Source organism: Meriones unguiculatus, chromosome 2 (assembly GCF_030254825.1).
Source record: "Meriones unguiculatus strain TT.TT164.6M chromosome 2, Bangor_MerUng_6.1, whole genome shotgun sequence".
Taxonomy (NCBI): domain Eukaryota; kingdom Metazoa; phylum Chordata; class Mammalia; order Rodentia; family Muridae; genus Meriones; species Meriones unguiculatus.
Genome location: NC_083350.1, coordinates 123,307,949 through 123,333,666, shown reverse-complemented (window position 1 = coordinate 123,333,666; position 25,718 = coordinate 123,307,949). Strand labels below are relative to the sequence as shown.

The following is a 25,718-nucleotide window of genomic DNA, read 5'->3' as shown; positions in this document are numbered from 1 at the left end:
TCTCTCTTCCCCATCTCTCTTTCCTATTTCTCAGATAAGGGGAGCCCCCTCCTTCCCTCCCTACCCCTAGTTCATCATATGGCATCTGGACTGAGTACATATTTTCCCCCTATGGTCTGGCAATGGAAGCCTCAACAGAGGATAGTGATAAAAAAGCAAGCAACAAAGTTCATGTCAGAGACAGAGCCTGCTGCCCTTAACTAGGGAGCCCACAAAAAGCCTGAGCTGCCCATCTGCCACTTCTGTGTAGGGGGCCCAGTCTAGGCATGGTCCCTGTTTGGTGCTTCAGTAGCCACAGGCTCCCCTGTCCCAAGTTAGTTGTCTCAGTTGGTCTTCTTGTGGCGTTCCTGGCTCCTACAGGTCCCTCTATCCTTCCTCCCACTCTTCCACAAGACTCCCTACCCATAGCCCAATGTTGCCTATGAATCTCAGCATCTTTTTCGATCTGCTGCTGGGTGGAGCTTCTCAGAAGACAGCTCTGTTAGGCTCCTGTCTGTGATCATAGTACAATATTGTTAATAGTGTCAGGGGTTGGCTCTCTCCCATGGGGTGGGTCTCAGGTTGGGCCAGGGATTGATTGGACATTCCCTCAATCTTTGCTCTATTTTTATCTGTGCACATCTTGTAGACAGGGTAAATTTTGGGTAAAAGTTTTTTGGGTAGGTTGGTGATCCTCTCCTTCTACTAGGAGAGAGGGTTAGAGGGTGTCATCTTCAGTGTCTATGGTCCCTGATACTAGGAGTCTCAGCTAGAGCCCCCCCATAACCTCCCAGGAGCCTATCTTGTTAAAGGTTCCCAGCTTGTCACAGAGATGCCCCCACCCACAGTTTTTCTTGTCTCTCTAGGCCCTTTCTCCTCCCACCGCTGCTCTCCCCATGTCTGGTCTCACCCTCATTTCTCTCTGTGCTTTCTCTCCTACCTTGTTCCCTGTCTTTAGCCACTTCCACTGTCTATTCTATTTCTCCTTTTGAATGAGATTTAAGCATCTTCCCGTGGGTCCTCCTTTTTACATATCTTCTTTGGATCTGTTAATTGTAGTATATCTATTGTGTACTATATTGGCTAAAACCAACTTATGAGTATATACTCATGTGTTTTTCTGGGTCTGGGTTACCTCAGTCAGGATGATCTTTTCTAGTTCCATCCATTTGTCTCTGAGTTTCATGATTTCCTTGTTTTTAGTAGCTGAGTGGTATTCCATTGTGTAAATGTGCCACAATTTCTTTATCTACTCTTTGGTTGAGAGACATCTAGGTTGTTTCCAGATTTTAGCTATTACAAATAAAGTTGCTGTAAATATAGTAGTTGAGCAAATGGTAGAGCATCTTTGAGGTATATTTCCAGGAGTGGCATAGTTGGACTTTGAGGTAGACCTATTCCTAATTTTCAGAGAAAGCACCTGATTGATTTCCAGAGTGGTTGTACAAGTTTGCACTCCTACCAGAAATGGAGGAGAGATCCCCTTTCTCCACACCCTCACCAGCATGTACTATCATTTGAGTGTTTGATCTTAGCCATACTGATGTGTATATGATGGAATCTCAGAGTTGTTTTGCTTTGTATTTCCCTCATGACTAAGGGCATTGAGCATTTCTTTAACTGTTTCTCTGCCATATTGGCATAGAAATGGACTGATTGGTCAATGGAATATAATTTAAGTCTTAAAAAACCCTACACACTTATGGATACTTGATTTTTGACAAAAGAGCCAAAACCATACAATGGAAAAAGAAAGCCTTTTCAACAAATGGTGCTGGTCTAACTGGATGTCTACCTGTAGAAGAATACAAATAAATCCATATTTATCATCCTGCACAAAGCTTAAGTCCAAGTGGATCAGAGACCTCAACATAAAACTGGATAAACCAAATCTACTAGAAGAGAAAGTGGGGAAGAGCTTTGAAATGAAAAGTGTGAGTGTCTTAAGGAGCGAACGCAGGCCCTCAGGCTTGGTGTCAAGTGTCTTTACCTATGAGATGTCTGTCAGTCCCCAATACTTCATTAGCTGGCATTAAACTTTCTACCTTCCAGAGACTTTGTCTTTAAAAAAACCATATATATATATATATATATATATATATGTATATTAGGGTGTGGTGTGTGTTTGTGCTGTACACAAACATGAATGAGTGCAGGTGTTCATTGAGATAAAAGCTGTCAGTTCTTGCTGTAGCTAGAATAATAACAGGTGACTGTCAATCACTTTACATGAGTTATGGGTACCAAACTTGGGTCCTTTGCAAGAATGGTACATGCTGTTATCTTCTGAGCTACTTCTCCAGCCCCTTTCTCCCTTTCAGCATAAAAGTTGAAGACTGGGATGGTGGGAAAATGAACTATTTAGGGATTATTTTACTCTTTTAATATATCTAGATGAGGAAATTGATTCAAAATCAGAATGAGTTGGTAAACTTGGCTTGTCTAACTAGAAGCCTGACATAGGCAGAAAGAAATATTGACAGTGAAAGCGAAGACTTCAGAGACTAGACAAAAGGGAAAATGTCATGAAAGAGAAAAATAATTGATCACTCGTTTAAGTCATCTACCTGCCAACAACCATTCTGTTTTCAGTCTTAAGCAGAGTATGGAGCATGTCTGATCACCCAGAAGGATTTCTGAACTGCAGGATCATAGGCTTTCACACTGGAGCAAGAAGTTGAGCAGTCCAAGTCTGAACACCTTACACTCTACTCACTATTTATTATAATCTGAGGGCTCTGATTATAATAAATAGTGAGTAGGAACTGGAGACAGTCCTTGATGCATGCATTTCCATTTGCTAATAGTTACTTAATAGCATATAATAAAGTATATATCTAGCCAACATGGTAATAAATCAAAAAGTCAACACTGTACAAACAACTTCATTGGAACACTAAATGCCAGAGACTGGTTTGCTGTTGATGTCCATTGCCAGACCCCATTTGATGGCTTTTGGGTTTTTCTGTATTGTTGCAGGATTCGACCCACATGGTCTTCTCGTGGTAGTAGAACAATGTTTCATGGTAGCTGACGTTCCCCAGAGTTCAAAAGAAAGATTCAAAAGGAATATGTAGGTTTCCTTAAAGTTTTAACTATATTTTAAAAAGTGGGGTGAGGGTCTATTCAAGAAACTATAGGTATATTTGGAACCTAAGAAACAAGAGCCCACTAAAAATGTTTAGACCTTTCCATGTAGACATCATAGCAGGTGTTTGCATTTATGGGTAGTAATGAGTGATATTAGGGTAGATGAAAAGAGTAAAAGAAAATATTATGTTCTCTTCCTCTACTGTGTTGTAGTAAGATTTCTGGGACATAACAGAAAAACTGTTTTTTGCAGTTCTGGAAAACACAAGTTAAGGTCTTGATGTATTTGGTATTTGATAAGGGCTGTGCTCTGGTTTTAAGACAGCATCATGATGCTGCAATCTTCCGGAGTTGACAGCATATCATCAAAGAACAAAAGGGACAGAAGAGGCAAATTTAACTACCCAAGCTCCTTAAAAGGCAGTGCTAAGTGTGAAACCTGTGGGCTCCTGGGGTGCAAATGTCCTGGAATAGCTAATGATGTGGTCCAAGACGAGGTCATATTTAAAACATCGGTGTTCCTTTGCAATTTTCTTTTGTTTCAAATTGGTCAGAAGCATGAACTTTGTAGATGACAGTGCTGTGTGCTGCAATGAACTGATATACTTATGACTAATCTATTCATGAAGGGAAAGTCCTCATGAGCTAATCACTTCTAAATTACTCTCTTTTCAATATCACAACAGGGGAGTTTTTAAAATAATGTGAGCTTTGAATGGGGTACAATGAAATTTAAAACTAGCAGAGTTTGGTTTAGACCATAATTAAATTCAAGCAACAAACATCTTGCACAGAAATTAGACGTGGAGATTCTGAAAACTTTGTGTTTTTTCCCAAGTCACAATGACAAGAAAGTTAAAAATAAAAATAAAAAGAAACAAACAAATTAGCAAAGCAAAGTGACAACAAGAGTCATTCTGAAGACTGAGGGGAAACAGGGACTTCCTGTTGTTTTCTATGGACCAACTCTGCAGGTCTCATAAATGCCAGAATAAAACAAAAATTGAGGAACATGCCTGAGATTTTGTGACTTCCCTCAGAGCCATTTCAGCTTTGTGCTGGCATGGTGGAGGTACCTTAATACACCAGGGTCTGGAGAAGGGGAGAGAGCAGTGACAGATTTTTATGTTATTATTAAAACTATGTGATTTTTCTCCCTATGTCTAACTATAGTTTTTTAGATGATAGTTATTATTTGGGAGAACAATATGTAAAATTTTATCCAGGACTTTCTTTGAATTTTTAAGTAAATTATATTCTGAAATGTGGGTTTTCTTGCTTTTAAGGCACATTACACATTATGGATGCATATTTTAATAGATACAGTCTCATTACTTTGCAAAATTAAAATAACTTAATTCAGTATAAATGAGCAGTATATGCTTCAAATAAGCAGAATACTGCTTCAATTACCAACACCCTTGACAAAGTAGTTTCAGTGAGCTATACCACACGCATCTTAATGTTATTTTTACAAAACTGAGAAACACAAATAATTGAGCCTCTATTATATTATTTTAACAAGCTTCCCAGCATAAGGAATGAGCAATTCTTAATCTATTCTGAACCCTATAAGCTGATTTGGCTTCATCCCAGCATGCATCCCTGTGATACTTGCACTTCGTGTCTTTCCTTCCTGGGCTCTCTTTCCTGGTCCCTTTCGGATATCTGTCCATGGCTGTACTCCCTACTTCCTCCTCTCACGCCTCCTCCCCTAGCTGGCTGAAAGCCCAGCCCTATTCTCTCCCTTACTCATCGATGGGCTGTAAGCTGCTTTATTGGCATATCAGGGGAGAATTGGGGATTAGTGTTCATATGACATTGAGACAGGAGAGTCTCAAAACAAGGACTGCAACAGATTGGGGGGGGGATGTACTGAAATCAGCATTTGAATTAAACAATAACCCTATGCCTGTACATGGGTATATTTTGTGTACTACTTGATGATTAAATGTATACATGCCCATCTCCATAATGGACACTCCAACTCTTAGTGCTATGCTGGAGCAACTCTCGTATTTTTCCAGAACTATTCACAGATCTTCATCACTATAGAGTAGCTTGAATTTCTAAACAGTTTATGCAAATAAGGCTAATCATGCACCATGCATTTCTTTAAGTTTCAAAAACTCAGTGCACTCTTTTGGAGCTCACTCATGCTGTGTTATGTTCCAAGAGTTCATTTATTTTGATTTCTACTGAGTAGTACTTTCTTGTACACTACGCCACATTTTATTGTTTGTCTATTGATGGGTGTTGGGCTTGTGGCTGATTTTTAGGTTCTGAAAATTATCCTTTTATCAGAATGTGAATGCACAAGTCTTTGTGTGGATATATATATACATGTGTAGATATCCCTCATCTATAGGACTATCCTCCAAGTTTCCTCAATTTATGAAGGGTTATGGCAATCATCTTTTCCAAAGTTATTTGACCATTTGACAGGTTATTATATGTGTGGTACCAAATCTGTGAACTTTCACTTTCTCTCTCTTGTATATCCTCTGTTGCCCATATTTTTCCATCTCTGTACCTAAGATGCTGCGCATTACTACATCATATTAAATCCTGCCAACCTGTCAATTTATCTGATTTTTTTTCCTATTTGTTAACAGTCCTTGCTTGGTTTACCTATGGCACTGTTGTCTCGACTTCAGTGCCTCCATACTTCTGGATGCTAACGCTTAACCATAAGCCATCAATGCCTAAAAACTTTGGTACTAACCAGCGCCCCCTCATCATTCTTGTTTATTTTTTATTTTTTGTTTTTATTGTTTGTATGTATGTATGTATGTATGCAAGAGTACACCTGTTGGTGTAAGTGACACATGTAGGAGGTATGTCAGTGTAAGTGGAGGCCAGAGGTCTACTCTTTTAGGCGTTACTCCTCAGGAGCACACACACACACACACACACACACACACACACACACACACGTTGTTTTTTGAGATAGAGTTTCTCACTGTGATCAGGAAGTCACTGTGGGCTGGCTGGCCAGTGGGCCTCAGCAATCCACCTGTTTCTGCTTACCAGTGCTGGGATAAAAGCACATAACACCATAAATGGTGGGAACGGAACCCAGGTGCTTATGCCTGTGTGATAAGTGCTTCATCAGCTGTGTCTGTGTTTATACTATTTAACAGTCATTTGCAAACTGTAAACTGCCTCTGAGTGCATTTTCCCCTGTGAGCTCAGACTTCAGGATGGCATGTCTGGATCATATGTTTTCAGTCTTTTCCGTATGTCCTTTGACCCAGCCAGCCCTAAGTGATGTGCTCACCAGGCTGTGAGGGCTGGGCTCCTCCTTGCTATAGGATTCAGACTGAGTTCTTCATTGCGACAGGATTTGTCCTTGAAAAAATTCTACTTGAGTTCATCTGTTTCCACAAGAACATGATGCTGGGGCAGCTGCTGCTGCAGCCATGTACTGATGACAGGCAGATCTCACACAGTCGTTGTCTTCAATTATGTAAAGTGGGTGAATCTACCTGTTAGATGTGTTTCCCGTGTACTAGTTCTGTGGTCTGTAGTTCCCCTTTTATATGGTGCCAACCCAATCAGCCTCCTTTCTGTTTGGCCAAAGTGTTGCTTCCTCACCTGAGCACTGCAGGGTTTTTAAAATCCTCCTTCAGTATACGTTTGCACAGATCTTTAAGTATCTTGGCCTGTAACATTGATCACATGCCAGGTAATGATGATTACATTAGAGAGGCCTGCTTTGCCCATGCCTTCCACACTTATTCATCCTGTAACTTTCATACAGGAATATATATTTCAGGCACTTATTAGGCACTGCTTTTCTTTCACTTGCTGCTTCTTAGCTGGAATTCTCTGTGCATAAACACCATCATGAAGATAGTAAGGAGTTTGAAGGACACATCAAAACAATAGTTACAGGAAGACAATGTTCAGTGTTTGCTCTATACATCAGTGCCCATGTGACTTCTTTTTGTTAATTAAAAAAATCTCATGAGTGAACAGATTGACTCAAATGCCTACTCAAATCCTAGTCACCGTTTGAAGCCCAATAAATAACACATTTTCAAGAATCTTCTAGACAGATATTTTTCTGTTTTCTCATAGTATTTTAAATATTTTATCTTTCTTTGTTATAGTTGTCATGACTTCATTATTAGTTTAAAATATAGTGGAATTAGGGAATTTATTTGGCTTTAATATGTATTTCAGATTTCAAAACTTTACCAATACTGAAATTAAATTGGTGAATTCAGAAATTTAAAAAAATCAGTCATATGCTAATACTATTGACTGTTTTATTCAGTTGTTTGTTGTGAAACATTTAGAACATACATTAAAGGATAATACTATTATAATAATATCAATGGGCTCACCATCAGCTTTAAAACACTGATTGGAAGACATTAATTCTTCATGTGGCTCTCCTACAGTCTTTTCTCTTCCTTTCTCCTCAGTACCAACCATGCCTTTATTATTGCTTCCTGTTTGTGTTGGCATGGATATTTTACATTATCTTCACACATGTCTGCCCTGCAGGTGTGAAGATGCATATAGATTAGGCAGTGTTATTTGGAATGTTTCTAATGGGCACTGGGCTCATTTTATACATTCTTTCTTCATTTATGTTTTTCAGATAGTCTGTGCTGGTGCCTATAATGGTACAACTCTGTTGTGATATCACTGTTTTAATTGCTATGTAATATTCCTTTACAAAATGCTTTTTATATGTTCTTTGTGCATTTTCTTAGTGGAAAAGCATTTAATTTCCCCTTTTTCACTTTTGGAAGCCATTAGTATAATAAACATTCTCAAACAATTTATTGGTAGCCTTGGAATACATTACAGAATTTCTAATATGAATTTCCACTTTGGAATGAGGGTGCTAATTATGATTAAGAACACGTGTACAGGATCCAAGGTTCAAATCCTTTTTGGCCCTTACTAGCACTTCCAGGAAGCAATAACCACTAGCTATTTTCTACTCTCAGTGTGCATGCCTTACCTCAGCCCTTGGCATCAAGCAGTCAAGCTGGCATTGGTCTTCTTGGCTCTACTGTGTCCTGCCAGAGCCAGTTCCCAGATGCTGCTCGCCTACTTTTGGAGCCAGAGACCAGCAGGTCCATAGTTTCACGTAATAACCACTTTGCATTTTAGTTCCATTTCTAATCCACTGAGAGATTTTTTTTAAGCCTGAGCATTAGTCTTCTTTTTAAATATTTTATTTACCATTGTAGTGAGTCTGGGGGGTGGGGTGGATGGGAAATATGAACTTCTTTTGCTCACCATAATCAGAAGTTGATAATACCTGGACGACCTTTTAAAATAAGCACACATTTTTAGACTTGTCTAATCATGGATTTTTCGAGCTGGAAGGCATTTTAAAGAAAAGGCCAATAACCTTACTTTATAGGTGAGGGAATTGAGGTCCCGAGAAACTAAGTGATTTACTGATGTCATGCCAGTAGTTGATGGTGGCAAGCCCAGACCAAAGCCCATGGGTCCCTTCTATTTTCCCTTTGCCACTACATCCACTGTCATAGTTTTCTTTATAAGCTAAGATTAAATGTAGCGTTATATTTTTTAACAGGACCCAAAGAATGCACAGGAATTTAAGAAATTGGAAAAAAGGATACCCCATCTTAAAACTAACATGAAATGTTTTCTTTGAGATAGATTTGAGGTACAAAATAATAATCCACTTGCCCCTATACTTAGTTGAATATCTTTTCATTAGAAGGCACAATGCCTTTCGCTCTGGCTTTCTGCCGCATTCAGTTTCCTCAAACTTCTGAAATTTATTAGAATGGGCCCATCAATAATGTTGCAGATACTTCCAGCCACCTGGAGTCTGGGCCTGAAAACGAACTGTGGTGAAGGAGTATAACTAGCATCAATAGTGATAGCCTATATTTCTACTCTCATGTAGAGATGGCTTATTAGGATTCCTGAACTTTTTAGGTCTTGAAATTTAGGTTCTGGTGCCATTAAAACCTTTGGAACTGTTTTATTCTATTTCTAGATCTTTTAGCTGTGCCTAAGCATCCGTATGCTGCTATGGAGAACTGGGGACTAAGTATTTTTGTGGAACAAAGAATCCTGCTGGATCCCAGTGTTTCATCTATTTCTTATTTGCTGGATGTCACCATGGTCATTGTTCATGAAATATGTCACCAGGTACGAGAAAAGGAACGGGTGTAAGTATAACGTGAAACTGTCTAGAATGTGGGGTGGCTTCAGATGTACGGATGACGATCTTGGCTCCCATCCTCGCACCCATGTTTTATACAAAGCACTGCGCAGTTTCTCTGCATGGCATATCATTTTTCTCAGACGATAAGGTAAACACACATACACAAACTGATGGCATCGAGTCAGCAACTGCCACTGGCTTTACTTGAACTGTGTGATGGAGTGGCGGCCCCTTCAGAGCCTCTGTGTCGTTGCTGATCAGCCATGTTTCCATTTCTTTGATTATTAGTCTGTACATATGGTAAGTGCAGTGAGAGAAATGATATATTGCATTGCGGAGAGACGCAGCTGAATTTTGTGGATGTGTCAGAATTTCCTTTTGCCAAAATTGGTTTGTTGTTGTTCTTCTCCCCTCACGTAGACACATAGGGAGTCTTTCACTAGCTCAGCTGTGGACGCTTTGCTCTCAAATGAGTGATATCTTTTTACTTGGCATAGTTAAACATTCATACATGAATTGGACAGCTTCATTGTGAAGCTGGGACAAAAATTAATTTCATTTTGATTTTATGAACTTACTCATAGCAGTAAGTACTACTTACTCATAGGAGTAGTGGAACGATACTTGGCCACACTTGTTAAATCTTGAAATTAGTGAAAAAAAAATTGGAAAGTAATGCCTAATGTAATTGCTCTGAACTTTAGGTGCCACATTTATACTTTAAACTAAAAAAAAAAAAAATCTCCATGTAGTACACTGTGACTTTATATACTTTTAACTCCAAATGCCTTTAGAATCCAGAAATCCTGAAAAAAGAGTCATGTGAAAAATGCTGATAGTGAAAAAAAGGTGAGCAGTTTAATGCTTGTAAGTGAACTTGGTTTAATGAGGTCTACACTGAGTAACTGCTTGCCTGAATATCTCTTCCTCTTGGGTGAACCAGGGAGAGAGCTGTACCCTCGTGCTCACCAAACCAGACATGTTTCTGACCTCAGGTCACAGAGGAGCCAGTGCAGGCATCACTGGGTCCTTCAGTGCTAGAGTGCTTTCCCTCTTGGCTTAAAATTCTGAGGCAAATGTAATTTTTTTGGGGGGATATATTCTCCTAAGTGGTGTTAGATGTGTGGTTCTGTTGAGAGGAGCCACGGTGATAGTTCTGAAACTGTTGAGTCTCTGAACTGCTCTGCACATCCCACATCCCCTATTATGTGTTAATCTCCTCTGGTATCTCAGTAGTAGAGGCCACTTACCATGAAGAAATGAAACAGCAGCTATGAGAAACATCTGTCGGGACTTTGATTGTGATTATCATATCTGATTTCTCTATTATCCTCCACGCTTATATGTTCTCACAGTTCTGAAGACAGGTTGTCAATCTGTAAAAGAAATGTGTATTTTGGATACAGTTTAAAAAAAACATTCAAAATAGAGGCTGCATGGCCATTGTCTTATTTGGAACTATCTTTTTTTTCATCTGAATTAAAGATTCCTTAAAGAAAATGATACTTTATCACTTCATTATTAACATTGAAATTCTTGGTCAGGTCCCCAAACTATCCTTGTGATGACTCTTGATGTTGTGTATGATCTAGTATGTCTTTATCTGTTAATACTGTCTTATTCTTCCTTCCACCTGGTTAATCAGAATCCAGCTTTCTGTATCTTCTGTTTCTCAAGGAACATATTCCCACACAGAGTCTTTACATCGTGGCTTACTCACATTCGCTGTCTGCCAAAAATCTTCTTGCCCAAGGCCACCTCATGGCTGGCTCCTTATTGTTAAAAGTTTTAGCACAGTTGTCATCTGTTTAGGGAATGAATTTGCTGGTACAATCACAAGCAGTCCCATCTCCATCCTTCTACTACTTTGTAAAGTTTTGAATTTATGCTGTTCATTGCTATTTTAACAATTATTTACCGTGCATAATAAATGTCACCAGTTCGAGAATAGACATTATCTATGTTTTTTTTCATCTAATTTCAAGTCTTCTTGAATGTTTATAGCTTGTACTTTTGATAAAAAGATAAAGGTTTCAGAAAAGTGTATTGTTATGTAATCAAAACACCAATTAAAACTTTTACATGAGCCACATAAAATTTTATTGGCTTTATTCCTATTTATCATGAGAGTTTATCTTGGAAGAACTTCAGAGCCTTTGGTTGGTTTCTTTAGTCAGTGAGGACTCTGAATTGCCTCTGTCTCAGAGGGAGATGCTTCATTATCTCGATGAGCTCCTCACTACCTCTCTAGGCAGCACTTCTGGACCATCAGCTAAACAAAGTCTTTTGCATCTTCAGCAGACACTAGCTACTCCTAATATCTATTCACTCATCCCAGTCTGTCCTTGTAATGTCACAAGAATCAAGTCTTTTCTTCTTCTATATAATAGGCCTTCTGACATCTGAAGACAGTTGTCACACGCTTTGTTTCCTGGGTCTTTTATTTGCCAACTTCAGTATTCACTGACGCTGGATTCCTTGACTGTTACTTTGTTCTTCACTGAGCACATTCATAAAATACGAGTGTTATCCAAGTAGTCATGTTACTCACCACACACAGCCTTGCCATAACAGATTTTCAGATCACAAAATTGATTTGGGAATGACTTCCAGTTATGATAATCATGGTTTAGTCCATTTGATTTTAGATAAAATCATTCTGCAATAGATGCTAATTTGTTTTGTTTTATCTGATTGCATTTGTTTTGTCCCTGCAGTGGTTTGGTGACCTTGTGACTCCGGTATGGTGGGAAGATGTGTGGTTGAAGGAAGGGTTTGCTCACTACTTTGAATTTGTGGGTACAGACTACCTCTACCCTGCCTGGCATATGGTAAGACTGCTTTCTCCAATTATATGGAATTCCCCAGGGAAAGGTTGAGATGCTGTGCACTGAGCTTATGTCAAGATTAGAGGTGCCTGAAAACACCAACCAAAGCATGAAAGATGTCTTCTGCAAATAAAGAAAAACAAACCAGAACTTAAGTGTTAGAATTTCAGAAATTAGCTTTTCTTAAAAGAAATTGAATAAAATCTGACTGGGTATATATTGCCTTCTAAGTGTCACAGCTTATCTAAATGGAAACATTTTAGATTGCAAAGTTTTATAATATAAATAAATTATCTTCTAAAATAGAGAAGTTTACTATAATTAATATGTGCTATTTTAGGTATAGGATATTTAAAAAAATAAAGAAAAGTGAGAAGACAATATTACTTCTAAGATGTGAAACATACAGATGACGTATTATAAGGTGTAATTTCTACCCATAGATGTATTTTAGGATTAGGTAATCTTATAAGATATCAGTAGCTTCACTTATAGCATTGTACATGTTATGTGCATGCTTTAGAAATGTTCTGAACTATGAACTCAGAGTAGGATTCTTTATGCCCCAAGCTGTGGTGTTTTATTTTTTAATTTATTTTATTTTAACCACAGGTCATTCATTTGTATCCCAGCCATAGCTCCCTCCCTCATTTCCTCCCAATCTCACCCTCCCTCCCTTATCTCCTCGCTGCCCTCTTCCAGGTCCACTGATTGGGGAGGTCCTCCTCCCCTTGCATCTGACCCTAGCCTATTAGGTATCTTCAGGACTGGCTGCAATGTCCTTATCAGTGGCCTAGCAAGGCAGTTCCTCCCTCGGGGAGGTGGGGGAGAGGTGAGATCAATGAGCCTGTCACTGAGTTCATGTCAGAAATAATCCTTGTCCCCCATACTATGAAACACACTTGGATACTGAACTACCATGGGCTACATCTGAGCAGAGGTTCTAGGTTATATCCATGCATGGTCCTTTGTTGGAGAAACAGTCTCATAGAAGACCCCTGTGCCCTGATATACTTGGTTCTTGTGGAGCTCCTGTCCCCTCTAGATCATACTAACGCCCCTTCTTTCATATGATTCTCTGCACTCTGCTGAAGTGTTATGTTATGTTTGGTTATGAGTCTCAGCATCTGCTTTGATACACTGCTAGGTAGAGTATTTCAGATGCCCTCGGTGGTAGGCTCCTGTCCTGTTGCTTGTTTTCTCCTACTTCCAATGGCTATCCCCTTTGTCTTTCTAGGTGAGGACTGATCATCTTACCCCTGGTCCTTTTTCTTGTTTATCTTCAATAGGTGTATAGATTTTAGTATGTTTATGCTGTCTTATAGGTGTAGTACCCACTTACAAGTGAGTATATACCATGTGTGTCTTTCTGTTCCTGCGATATTTCACTCAGGATGATCTTTTCTAGATCCCACCATTTGCCTGCAAAATTCATGATTTCCTTATTTTTAATTATGGAGTAGTATTCCATTGTGCAAAAGTACCACAATTTCTGTATCCATTCCTCCATTGATGGACATCTGGGTTGTTTCCAGCTTCTGGCTATTACAAATAAAGATGCTACAAACATGGTTGAGCAAATGCCCTTGCTGTGTACTTGAGCTTCTTTTGGATATATGCCTAGGAGTGGTATAACTGGATCTTGAGGAAACAGTATTCTTGATTGTCTGAGAAAGCGCCAGATTGATTTCCAATGTGGTTGTACAAGTTTGCATTCCCACCAGCAATGGATGAGGGTTCCCCTTTCTCCACAACCTCTCAGCATGTGTTGTCACTTGAGTTTTTGATCTTAGCCATTCTGATGGGTGTAAGGTGAAATCTCAGAGCCATTTTGATTTGCATCTCTCTGATGGCTAAGGATGTTGAGCATTTTTTTAAGTTTTTCTCTGCCATTCTATATTCTTCTACAAAGAATTCTCTGTTTGGCTCCATACCCCAATTTTTAATTGGATTCCTTGATTTATTGCCTTTTAACTTCTTTAGTTCTTTATATATTCTGGATAGCAGCCTCTGTCAAATGTAGGGTTGGTGAAGATCCTTTCCCAGTCTGTAGACTGTCATTTTGTTCTGACAACAGTGTCCTTTGCTTTACAGAAGCTTTTCAGTTTCATGAGGTCCCATTATTGATTTTCACTCTTAGAGCCTGTGCTGTTGGTGTTCTATTCAGGAAGTTATCTCCTGTGCCAATGACTTCTAGGCTATTCCCCATTTTTTCTTCTACCAATTTATTGTATCTGGTTTTATATTGAGGTCCTTGATCCACTTGGACTTTAGTTTTGTGCAGGGTGATAATATGGATCTGTTTTCATTTTTCTGCATGTAGACATCCAGTTGGACCAGCACCATTTATTGAAGATGCTGTCTTTTTTCCATTGAATGGTTTTGGCTTCTTTGTCCAAAATCAAGTATTCATAGGTGTGTGAGTTTATTTCTGGGTCTTTTATTTGGTTCCATTGATCCTCCTTTCTGTTTCTATGCCAGTACCATGTGGTTTTTATTACTATTGCTCTGTGGTACAACTTGCGGTCGGGGATGGAGATACCTCCAGATGATCTGTTGTTGTACAGGATCATTTTGGAAATTCTGGGTTTTTTGTTTCTCCATATGAAGCTGAGAATTTTTCTTTCAAGGTCTGTAAGGAATTGTGTTGTTATTTTGATGGGAATTGCACTGAATATGTAGATTGCTTTTGGCAGGATGGCTATTTTCACTATGTTAATCCTATTGATCCATGAGCATGGGAGATCTTTCTATCTCCTGATGTCTTCTTCAATTTCTTTCTTCAGAGACTTTAAGTTTTTTCAAACAGGTTTTCACTTGCTTTGTTAGAGTCTCCCCAAGGTACTTTATGTTAATATTTGCTTCTTTTGTGAAGGGTATTGTTCGCCTGATTTCTTTCTCAGCCCTTTTGTCTTGGGTATACAGGAGGGCTTCTGATTTTTTCGAGTTGATTTTGTATCCAGCCAGTTTGCTGAAGGTGTTTATCAGGTGAAGGAGTTCTCTAGTTGAATTTTGGGGTCACTCATGTATACTATCATTTCATCTGTGAATAGTGAAACTTTGACCTCTTCTTTCCGATTTGTATCCCCTTGATCTCCTTTATTTGTCTTATTCCTTTAGCTAGGTCTTCATGTACTATGTTGAAGGAATATGGAAAGAGTGCACAGTCTTGCCTTGTTCCTGATTTCAGTGGGATTGATTTAAGTTTCTCTCCACTGAGTTTGATGTTGGCTATAAGCTTGCTATATATTGCCTTTACTACATTTAGGTATGTGCCTTGTATCCCTGATCTCTCCAAGACTTTAAATATGAATGGATGTTGGACATTGTCAAATGCTTTTTCAGCATCTAAGGAGATGATCATGTGATTTTTCTATTTTAGTTTGTTTATATGGTAGATTACATTGATGTATTTCTGTATATTGAACCACCCTTGCATGCCTGGGATGAAGCCTACATGATCATGGTGGATGAAAATTTTTGTGTGCTCTTGGATTCAAGTTTGCAATATTTTATGGAGTATTTTTGCATCAATGTTCATAAGAAAGATAAGTCTGTAGTTATCTTTTTTGTTGGGTCTTTGTGTGGTTTAGGTATCAAGGTGACTGTGACTTCAAAGAAAGAGTTTGGTAATGTTCCTTCTGCTTCTATTTTGTGGAATAATTTGAAGAAAATTGGAGTCAGTACTTCTTTGAAGGTCTGATAGAATTCTGCACTTAATCCACCTGGCCCAGGGCTTTTTTTGGAAGGGAGAATGTTGATGACTCCTTCAATTTCCTTGGGGGATATAGGGCTGTTTAATCTTTCTACCTGATCTTGAGTTAATTTTGTTATATGGAATCTATCATTTGATAGATTGTCCAAAGAAAATTGTCCATTTCTTTGATATTTTCAAATATTGCGGCATATAGGATTTGTAGTATGACCTAATGATTGTTTGGATTGGATATCCTCGGTGTCTGTAGTTAGGTCCCCCTTTTCATTTCTGATTATGCTGATTTGGGCAGTTTCTCTCTGGCTTGTAGTTAGATTGGCTAAGGGTTTGTTCATCTTCTAGATTTTCTCAAAGAACCAGCTCTTGGTTTCATTGATACTTTCAATAGTTTTATTTGTTTCTAATTGATTGATTTCAGCCCTGAGTTTGATTGTTTCCAGCTGTCTGCTCCTCTTTGGTGTGTCTGCTTCTTTTTGTTGTAGGGCTTTCAGTTGGGCCAATAAATTGTTTGTATGAGATGGTACAAATTTCTTCTTGAAGGGACTTAGTGCTATGAATTTTCCTCTGAGCACTGCTTTATTGTGTCTCATAAATTTGGGTATGTTGTACCTTCATTTTCATTGAATTCTAGGAAGTTTTTTATTTTATTTTATTTTTCTTTATTAATTACATTTTACTCACTTTGTATTCCCCCTCCCCCCCCCGGGGTTCCTTCCCTCTTCCTGTTTAGGAAGTTTTTAATTTCTTTCTTTATTTCTTCCTTAACCCAGTTGTCATTGAGTATCAAGTTGTTCAGTTTCCATGTGCGTGTAAGTTTTTTGCTATCTATTGTTGTTGAGGTCCAGTTTTAGTTCATGGTGGTCTGATAGAATACAGGGGGTTATTTCAATCTTCTTGTATCTTTGGAGGCTTGCTTTGTGACCAACTATATGGCCTATTTTGGAAAAGGTCCCCTGAGGTGCTGAAAAGAAGGTGTACTCTTTTGAGTTTGGGTGAAAAGTTCTTTACACATCTATTGGGTCCATTTGAATTAGGACCATTGTAAGTGCCTTTATTTCCCTATTTGGCCTCTGTCTAGATGATCTGTCCCTTGGTGATAGCAGGGTGTTGAAGTCTCCCACCTTAAGGTGTTGGGACTGATGTGTGATTTAAGCTTTAATAATGTTTCATTTACCAATATCGGTGCTCTTGTATTTGGGGCATAGATGTTCAGAACTGGGATGTCCTCTTGGTGGATTTTTATTTTGATGAGAATGTAGTGTCCCTCCTCATCTTTTTTGATTAATTTTTGTTGAAAGTCTATTTTATTAGATATTAGAATAGCTACCCCATCTTTTTTTCTAGGTCCATTTGCTTGGAAAACATTTTTCTAGCCCTTTACTCTCAGATAGTGTCTATGTTTGTTGCATAGGTGTGTTTCTTGGATGCAGCAGAATGTTGGATCCTGTTTCCGCACCCCATTCTGTTAGTCTGTGTCTTTTTATTGGAGAGTTGAGTCCATTGATGTTGATAGGTAATAGTGACCATTGAATGTTAGTTCCTATTATTGTAGAGTTGATGGTCTTTCTGTGATTCAAAGCTTTTTTTTTTTTAATTTTGGGGGGAAATTATCTGTATCCTATGTTTTCTTGGACATAGTTGTTTTTGTTGGATTGGAATTTTCCTTCTACTATCTTCAGTAGGGCTGGTTTGCTGTGTAGATATTGCTTAAATTTAGTTTTGTCATGGAATATTTTGTTTTTTCCGTCTATGTTGATTGAAAGCTTTGCAGGGTCTAGTAGTCTAGGTTGACATCTGTGGTCCCTTAAAGCCTGCATGATATCTGCCCAGGTCCTTCTGGCTTTCATAGTTTCTGATGAGAAGTCCGGTGTGATTCTGATAGGTCTCTCTTTATATGTTACTTGGCCTTTTTCCCTTGCTGCTTTTAGTATCTTTTCTTTGTTCTGTATATTTAGTGTTTTGACTATGATGTGACGTGAGGTGTTTCTTTTCTGGTCTAGTCTATTTGGTGTTCTGTAGGCCTTTTGTATGTTTATGGACATCTCTTTCTTTAGGTTGGGAAAATTTTTTCTGGACCTTGGAGTCTTGAATCTTCTTTTTCATCAACTCCTATTTTTCTTAGATTTTGTCTTTTCATGGTGTCCTTGATTTCTTGGATGTTTTGTGTTCGGGACTTTTCCAATTTTTCTTTTTCTCTGAGAGAAGTATCAATTTTTGTGAGTGTATCTTCAGCACCAGAGATTCTGTTTTCCATCTCTTGTATACTACTGGTCATGCTTACCTTTGTGGTTCCTTCTCCTTTCTCTAAGTTCTCAAGCTCCAGCTTTTTCTCAATTTGTGTTTTCTTTATTGATTCTAATTCTATTTTCATGCCTTGCACCATTTCCTTCATCTGTTTGAATGTGGATTCCTGTCTCTCTATGATGGTCTCTATTTTTTTTTTGTTGTTGTTGTTGTTGTTCATTTCCTCTCTATATGCCAGTAATTGTATCTCTACTTGTGCTTTTATTTGTTTGGCTATATTTGCCTGTGTTTCTTTGAGAACTTTGTTTATTTCTACTTTCTTTACCTCCACTTGAGAGGACAATTCTGAGAGATTTGTTCATTTCCTCTTTAACTGTCTGGATTTGATGACTATTTCTCTGAGAGATTTCTTTGTTCCCTTCTTATGTGCCTCAAATAACTGGATAAGCATAGCTTTATAGTAATTTTCTTGTGTTTCTGATGAGTTGGAGTAGCCATTAATTTTGGGGGTTGCTGGTGAAGCCATGATGTCCTGATTTATGTTGGATGTGTTCTTTTGCTGATACCTGGCCATTTGGTTATCTGAAGTTTTCACTGTTTATTCCTGGATTCTGTAGATCAGACTGGTCTTTCTCTGGTGTCTGGAGAATTCTTAAGGAAAATGAGAGAGGTCCAGTGGTTTCTGCTTGTGTGTTGTTGTTTCAGCTGTACCAATTTTGGAGTTTCACATCCTCTGCCTCTCAAAAAAGGTGCATGCTTATCCCTTCCATCTTGGATCCCTTGCTGTGGTGTTTTACATCTCCCTAGAATAAAGAGAGCTCAATGTCGTTTTTATGTCTTTTTTACATTAGTTTTTCATTTTAGATAAGCTTCCATTTATCTATGGATGACTATATTGCTATTGAATAGAATATATGTTGTTTCAGAGCTTTTATTATTTATTTATTATAATATTTAATCAATATTAATATAAATTTGCAATTTATTTTAATTGGTATTAATACATTGAGTAAAAATTTCAATTTACCAATATTTAACTTTTAGAGGGTCAAATTTAACTTATGATGTACATACATACATATATGTATATATCACTGATTACCTTACAGAAACAATTAAAGTGAATAATGCTGATATTTGGAGTTTATTTTACATTCATGAAATGGTCACTGTGACCTATGCTCTAGACACAACTATCACTTCTGAAAGGATTTTTACAGTCACTATATTACTTTGAGATAAGTACTCCTAACATAAGACTTACTCTTTTAGCAAACCGTTAGTGCAGAACCTAGTATGGCCAGCAACCTTGTACCTTTGCTCCTGTACCTTATTCTTCTTTCATAACCGAAAGAAACTTCATGTCCTTTATCTAGCACCTCCATTCCTCCTTCATTCTGCTTTTGCCAAACCACAAGCCCATTTTCTATTTCCATAAATTCCATCATTTTAGATTTTGCATGTCCTAGAAATTGTGAAGCATTAGTCTGTACCTGGTTTTATTTCGTATAATGTCCTGGTTTACTCATGTTGTCATAAATAGCAGGATGCTCATCTACTTTACAGGCTGATTCTTCCAGTATATATTCAACCACATTTTTCCTTACACATCCACTTATCAGTGATCATTTTTAGTTCATGTTCTCATATGTTTATACTGACCTCGTTTGAACTTTCAGCCAATAACAGTGGGTAATTATCCAATTGTCATCCTTTCCCACATAACTTACAGAGGATTAAACCATGATCAACTCCAAAATTATCCAAAAACAGGACGTTTTATACCATATGTTCAGCTGACTCCTATTGAGGAAAAAAGGTTAATTTATTTCTTAGAGGAAAAATTGTCAATAGTACCATTGTGTCAGTGGCTTTAATTATGCAGATGCATGGTTTTGTATGTGTATATTTTACTTATACAGCATGTTAACATTTTAGTTGGCATTTGTGATGTAGTACAGAGTGATTTTATTTGAAGCATTTCATCACAACATGTAAATAAGTGAGAACTGCGGTTAGTGTTGGGGTTGTGGCTTAATGGCAGAATGCTTGCTTCTTGTGTAGCTCAGGCGTAGCCTGGTTTTCTAGAATTCACAAAGCCTTTCATTCAATCTTCAAAAACCGAAAAGCAATAACTAAATCAATAAAGAAAATGATTCTAAAGAGTATTGACTAGTCACCACTATTATACCATATTATCAGAAGTATCCATTAAGAAGTGTAAAAATTTTAAAACTTAAATGTATACAATTATTAAAACATCTCGAAGAGTATTTTTTGGATTTTAAATGACTTTAAGCCAGCTTTAAAAATTTCATTATATGGTGGACTGTTACCAATTTATAATTTCTTTATAATGTCTCTCTATTAAAATGTGTTCTTATTACACATGATATGCTGTGCATGTAGGTAAGGATTTTGTAACAGCTCATTCACCTGCTTGTAATAAAATCCCTTCTATTCATCATTATGAAATGTACATCCTAGATTAAAAAGCAATCAGCAGTATTGTATGTAGGATGAAAAAAAAAAGAAGATAGATTTTGGTGGTTTTAAGCATGACCATATAGCGTTGTTTTTAATCCCTTTTGATTTTTGTCTTAAAATGTTTTGTGGTCCTTATTAGCTAAAATATAAATGTAAGTTTTTTTTTGAATACTCTGTTTTATTTTTTTAGTGTTTGTTTGTTTGTTTATTTATTATTACAATTTATTCACTTTGTATCCCGGCTGCAGCCTCCTCCCTCATCTCCTTTCCCTCCCTCTTCTCCCTCTATGATCTTCCACTAGTATACTGACAGCTGAGGAACTCTCCCCCTTCTACCTGACCCTAGCCTATCAGGTCTCATCAGGGCTGGCTACATCATCTTGCGTGGCAAGGTTGCACTGCTCAGGGGGAGGTGATCAAAGAGCAGGCCACTGCTTTGGTCAGAGACAGCCCCTGCTACCCTTACTAGGGAACTCACTTGGAATCTGAGCAGCATATGGGCTTCATCTGAGCAGCGGGTCTAGGTCCTCTCCATGAATGGTCCTTGGTTGGAATATCTGTCTCTGCAGGCACCACTGGGCCCAGGATTTTTGATTCTGTTGGTTTCCTTGTGGAGCTCCTGTCTTCTCCAGGTCTTTTTATATATCCCTTCTTTCATAAGATTCCCTGCACTCTGCCCAAAGTTTGACTATAAGTCTCAGCATCTGTTCCATATCCTGATGGGTAGAGTATTTCAGAGGGCCCATGTGGAAGGCCATGTCCTGTTCCCTCTCTTCTTCTACTTCTAATGTCTATCCTGTGTGCCCTTTTGAAGGAGAATTAAGCCTCTTCCCTAAGGTCCTCCTTGTTGTTTAGCTTTTTTAGGACTATAGATTTTAGTATGCTTAGCCTACATTATATGGCTAATATCCACTTATAAGTGAGAATATACCATATGTGTCTTTCTGCTTCTGGGTTAACCCACTCAGGATGATATTTTCTAGTTCCCACCATTTGCCTGCAAATTCCATGATTTCCTTGCTTTTAATTGCTGAGTAGTATTCCATTGTGTAAATGTACCACAACTTCTGTATCCATTCTTCAATTGAGGGAATCTAGGTTGTTTTCAGATTCTGGCTATTAAGAATAAAACTTCAATCAGCTTTTAACTCACCTGGCTAAACGGCGGAAGAGATCCCGGTTCCGCCAGACGCTTGGCTGCCAGCCCCAGCCCCAGCCCAGAGCCACAAGCCAGTGTCTCTGGTCAAGGTCCCAGAATGACTGGTGCGCACCACACTATCAGAGACTGGAATTTTCAGTCGAGAGATAACCCCAGGGTACAGGAAACGACTGGGACTGGCCTTAGATCACGCAGACATCCCCTGAAAAAGACTTGGGTTCCACGGGCACCCCAGGAGCCAACCCTGAGCCAGAGCCTGAGACCCAGGCTCCTGCACAGAGCCCTGCCTGCCTGCGCGCCTGATTCGCTGCCTGAGATAGAACCAGGGCACCAGCAAATGAGTTTCTCTGTCCGGTGCAAACACATAGGGAGGGAAACGGCTGGTCTGATCTCAGAGCACTCAGCCGACAACCCCAGCCTGAAAACGTCCCCGGAAAATTACCCAGCTTAGGGAGGCACTGAGGCTCCCAAAGGTCCGCAAAGGCAGACACAGGCAGTTTCTGCGCACCAGACAGCTGGCAGAGACTGAGCCGCCATCACTCAGCTGTGCTCCAGGCACAGGCAGTTTCTGCGGCCAGCCAGCTGGCAGACACTGAGCAGTGTGCACCAGGGCAAAAAAAAGACACTGGGAGTCCGTGTCTCCAGAGAATCCACAGGGAAGGAAAGAAACTGTACTGACTTAAATCACCCAATCCTTCCCTAGAAAAAGTCTAGCAGACCAGTGGGGCCGAGGCGCCAACACTCAGCTGTGCTCCAGACACAGGCACAAACAGTTGCTGCGTGCCTGATGTCCAACTGGGTCACAGCAGCTGATCATTAAATTTACAACAAGAAACCCAGAAACAGGGCAGCTGCCCTCAGGACTTCCCTGGGTGAGAGGAGAACCCTCTCGAATAACAAAGACCACAGTTACCACTCAGGTCTATATCCCTGAGGTGAGCAACTCCTGAGAAAACACCAGCCATCCAGGGACTACACCCAAAAAGCTGAGAAGACATCCTTCAGGAAAAACCAGCTTTCTGCCAAGGGGATTCTCTCCACCACAGGATCCCCAGGAACCACCAGAAAATAACCCCAAACACCTAAGATAGCACAATGGGTAGAGGCCAGCGTAAAAGCTCAAGCAACAAAAGACAGAGCAATATGGCATCTCCAGAATCCAGTTACCCAGGGGCAAGTAGCCCTGAAAACCCCAGCATAACTGAAATCCAAGAAGATGACCTAACAACTATGCTCATGAAGATGATAACAGAGGAAACAAATAAGATACGTAAAGACATAGAGGAAGATAAACTCAAACAGAATATTGCCATCCGTAAAGAAGTAGAGGAAGCTGCAGCCAAACAGTTTATGGCCTTTAGAAAGGAAATGCTTAAAGCACTGAATGAAATAAAAGAAACAGAGTTGAAGGAACTAAAAGAAAAACAGGAAAGTACAATCAGACAGGTGAAGGAAGTAAACAAAACAACTCAAGACCTGAAGATAGAATTGGAAAAATTAAAGAAAACACAAATGGAAGAAATAATGGAAAGGAAGAATCTAGGGAAGAAAACAGGAACTACAGAGGTAAGCATAACCAACAGACTACAAGAGATGGAAGAAAGAATCTCAGGTGTAGAAGATACAATGGAGGAAATCGATGTATCTGTCAAAGAAAATGTTAAATCCGAAAAATTCCTGACACAGACCGTCCAAGAAATCCAAGATAATATGAAAAGACAAAACCTAAGAATAATAGGTATAGAGGAAAAAGAAAACTCCCTTCTCCAAGGCCCAGAAAATATTTTCAACAAAATCATTGAAGAAAATTTCCCCAAGCTAAAGGAGAGGCCAATTAGAATACATGAGGCTACAGAACACCCAACAAATTTGACCAGAAAAGAAAATCCTCCCGCCACATAATAATCAAAACAGTAAGTATACAGAACAAAGAAAAAATACTAAAAGCTGCAATGGAAAAAGGCCAAGTAACATATAATGGCAAAACCATTAAAATCACACCTGACTTTTCAACAGAGACTATGAAAGCCAGAAGGGCCTGGACGGATATCATTCAGACCATAAGAGAACACAGATGTCAGCCCAGGCTACTATACACCACAAAACTCTCAGTCCTCATAGATGGAGAAAACAAGATATTCAATGACAAAAACAAATTTCAACAATACCTACACACAAATCCAGCATTACAGAAGGCACTAGAAGGGAAAATACAACTCAGGAAAACTAGCTACATTCAAGAAAACACAGGAAATAAATAACCTCACTTCAGTAAAACAAAAAGCAACCAAGCACACAACCTGATGACCACAGCCAATATCAAAATCAAGGGATCTAGCAGCCACTGGTCATTAATCTCTCTCAACATCAATGGACTCAACTCTCCAATAAAAAGACACAGATTAACAGAATGGATACGTAAGCTAAACCCAGCAATCTGTTGCATACAAGAAACATACCTAAGACACAAAGATAGACATTACCTGAGGGTAAAGGGTTGGAAGATGACTTTCCAAGCAAACGGACCCAAGAAGCAAGCAGGAGTAGCCATTCTAATATCTGATAAAATAGACTTTCAACCAAAATTAATAAAAAGAGATGGGGAAGGACACTTCATACTCATCAAGGGAAAATTCCACCAGGAAGACATCACAATCCTGAACATCTATGCCCCAAATACAAGGGCACCCACATTTGTGAAAGAAACATTGATAAAATTTAAAGCACATATAGATCCCCACACATTAATAGTGGGAGACTTCAACACTCCACTCTCAACAAAGGACAGGTCAACAAAACAGAAATTAAACAAAGAAACAATATCTCTGACAGAGGTCATGAATTAAATGGACCTAACAGACATTTACAGAACTTTACACCCAAACACAAAAGAATTTACCTTCTTCTTATCACCTCATGGAACCTTCTCCAAAATAGACCATATAGTGAGTCACAAAGCAAGCCTCAACAGATACAAGAAGATTGAAATAATCCCTTGTATCTTGTCTGATCACCATGGAATAAAGCTGGACCTCAACAATAACAGAAATAGCAAAAAGCCTACACACACATGGAAACTGAACAACTTGTTACTAAATGACAGCTGGGTCAGGGAAGAAATAAAGAAAGAAATTAAAGTTTTTCTAGAAATCAATGAAAATGAAGACACAACATACCCAAACTTGTGGGACACAATGAAAGCAGTGCTAAGAGGAAAGTTCATAGCACTAAGTGCCTTCAAGAAGAAATTCGAGACAGCTCATTCAAGCACCTTAAAGGCTCACTTAAAAACCCTAGAAAAACAAGAAGCAGACACACCAAGAAGGAGTAGACGGCTGGAAATAATCAAACTCAGGGCTGAAATCAATCAATTGGAAACTAATAAAACAATTCAAAGAATCAATGAAACCAAGAGCTGGTTCTTTGAGAAAATCAACAAGATCGACAAACCCTTAGCCAAGCTAACTAAAAGGCAGAGAGACACCACCCAAATCAACAAAATCAGAAATGAAAAGGGGGATATAACTACAGACACTGAGGAAATCCAAACAATCATTAGGACTTACTCCAAAAGTCTATATGCCACAAAATTTGAAAATCTAAATGAAATGGACAATTTTCTTGATTGATTTGACTTACCAAAGCTGAATCAGGACCAGGTAAATCAACTAAATAGACCTATATCCCCCAAAGAAATAGAAGCGGTCATCAAAAGTCTCCCATCCAAAAAAAGCCCAGGACCAGATGGCTTCGGCGCAGAATTCTATTAGACCTTCAAAGAAGAGCTAACACCAATTCTCTTCAAACTATTCCACAAAATAGAAACAGAAGGAACATTACCAAACTCATTCTATGAAGCCACAGTCACCTTGGTACCTAAACCTCACAAAGACTCAACAAAGAAAGAGAATTTCAGGCCAATCTCCCTTATGAACATTGATGCAATAATACTTAATAAAATACTTGCCAACAGAATCCAAGAACACATTAAAGATATCATTCACTATGACCAAGTAGGCTTCATTCCAGGTATGCAGGGGTGGTTCA

General features: G+C 38.8%; 1 protein-coding gene across 2 annotated transcripts in view; it reads left to right on the top strand.

The window, feature by feature from the left end:
* Positions 1 to 25,718, top strand: part of Trhde (thyrotropin releasing hormone degrading enzyme) — a 471,067-nt gene that overhangs the window by 228,702 nt on the left and 216,647 nt on the right. For both annotated transcript variants that reach the window (XM_060378067.1, XM_060378066.1), the window contains exons 4-5: positions 9,068 to 9,222; positions 11,956 to 12,069. In XM_060378067.1, the coding sequence (XP_060234050.1) occupies positions 9,068 to 9,222; positions 11,956 to 12,069 (269 nt within the window). The remainder of the gene's footprint in view (positions 1 to 9,067; positions 9,223 to 11,955; positions 12,070 to 25,718) is intronic.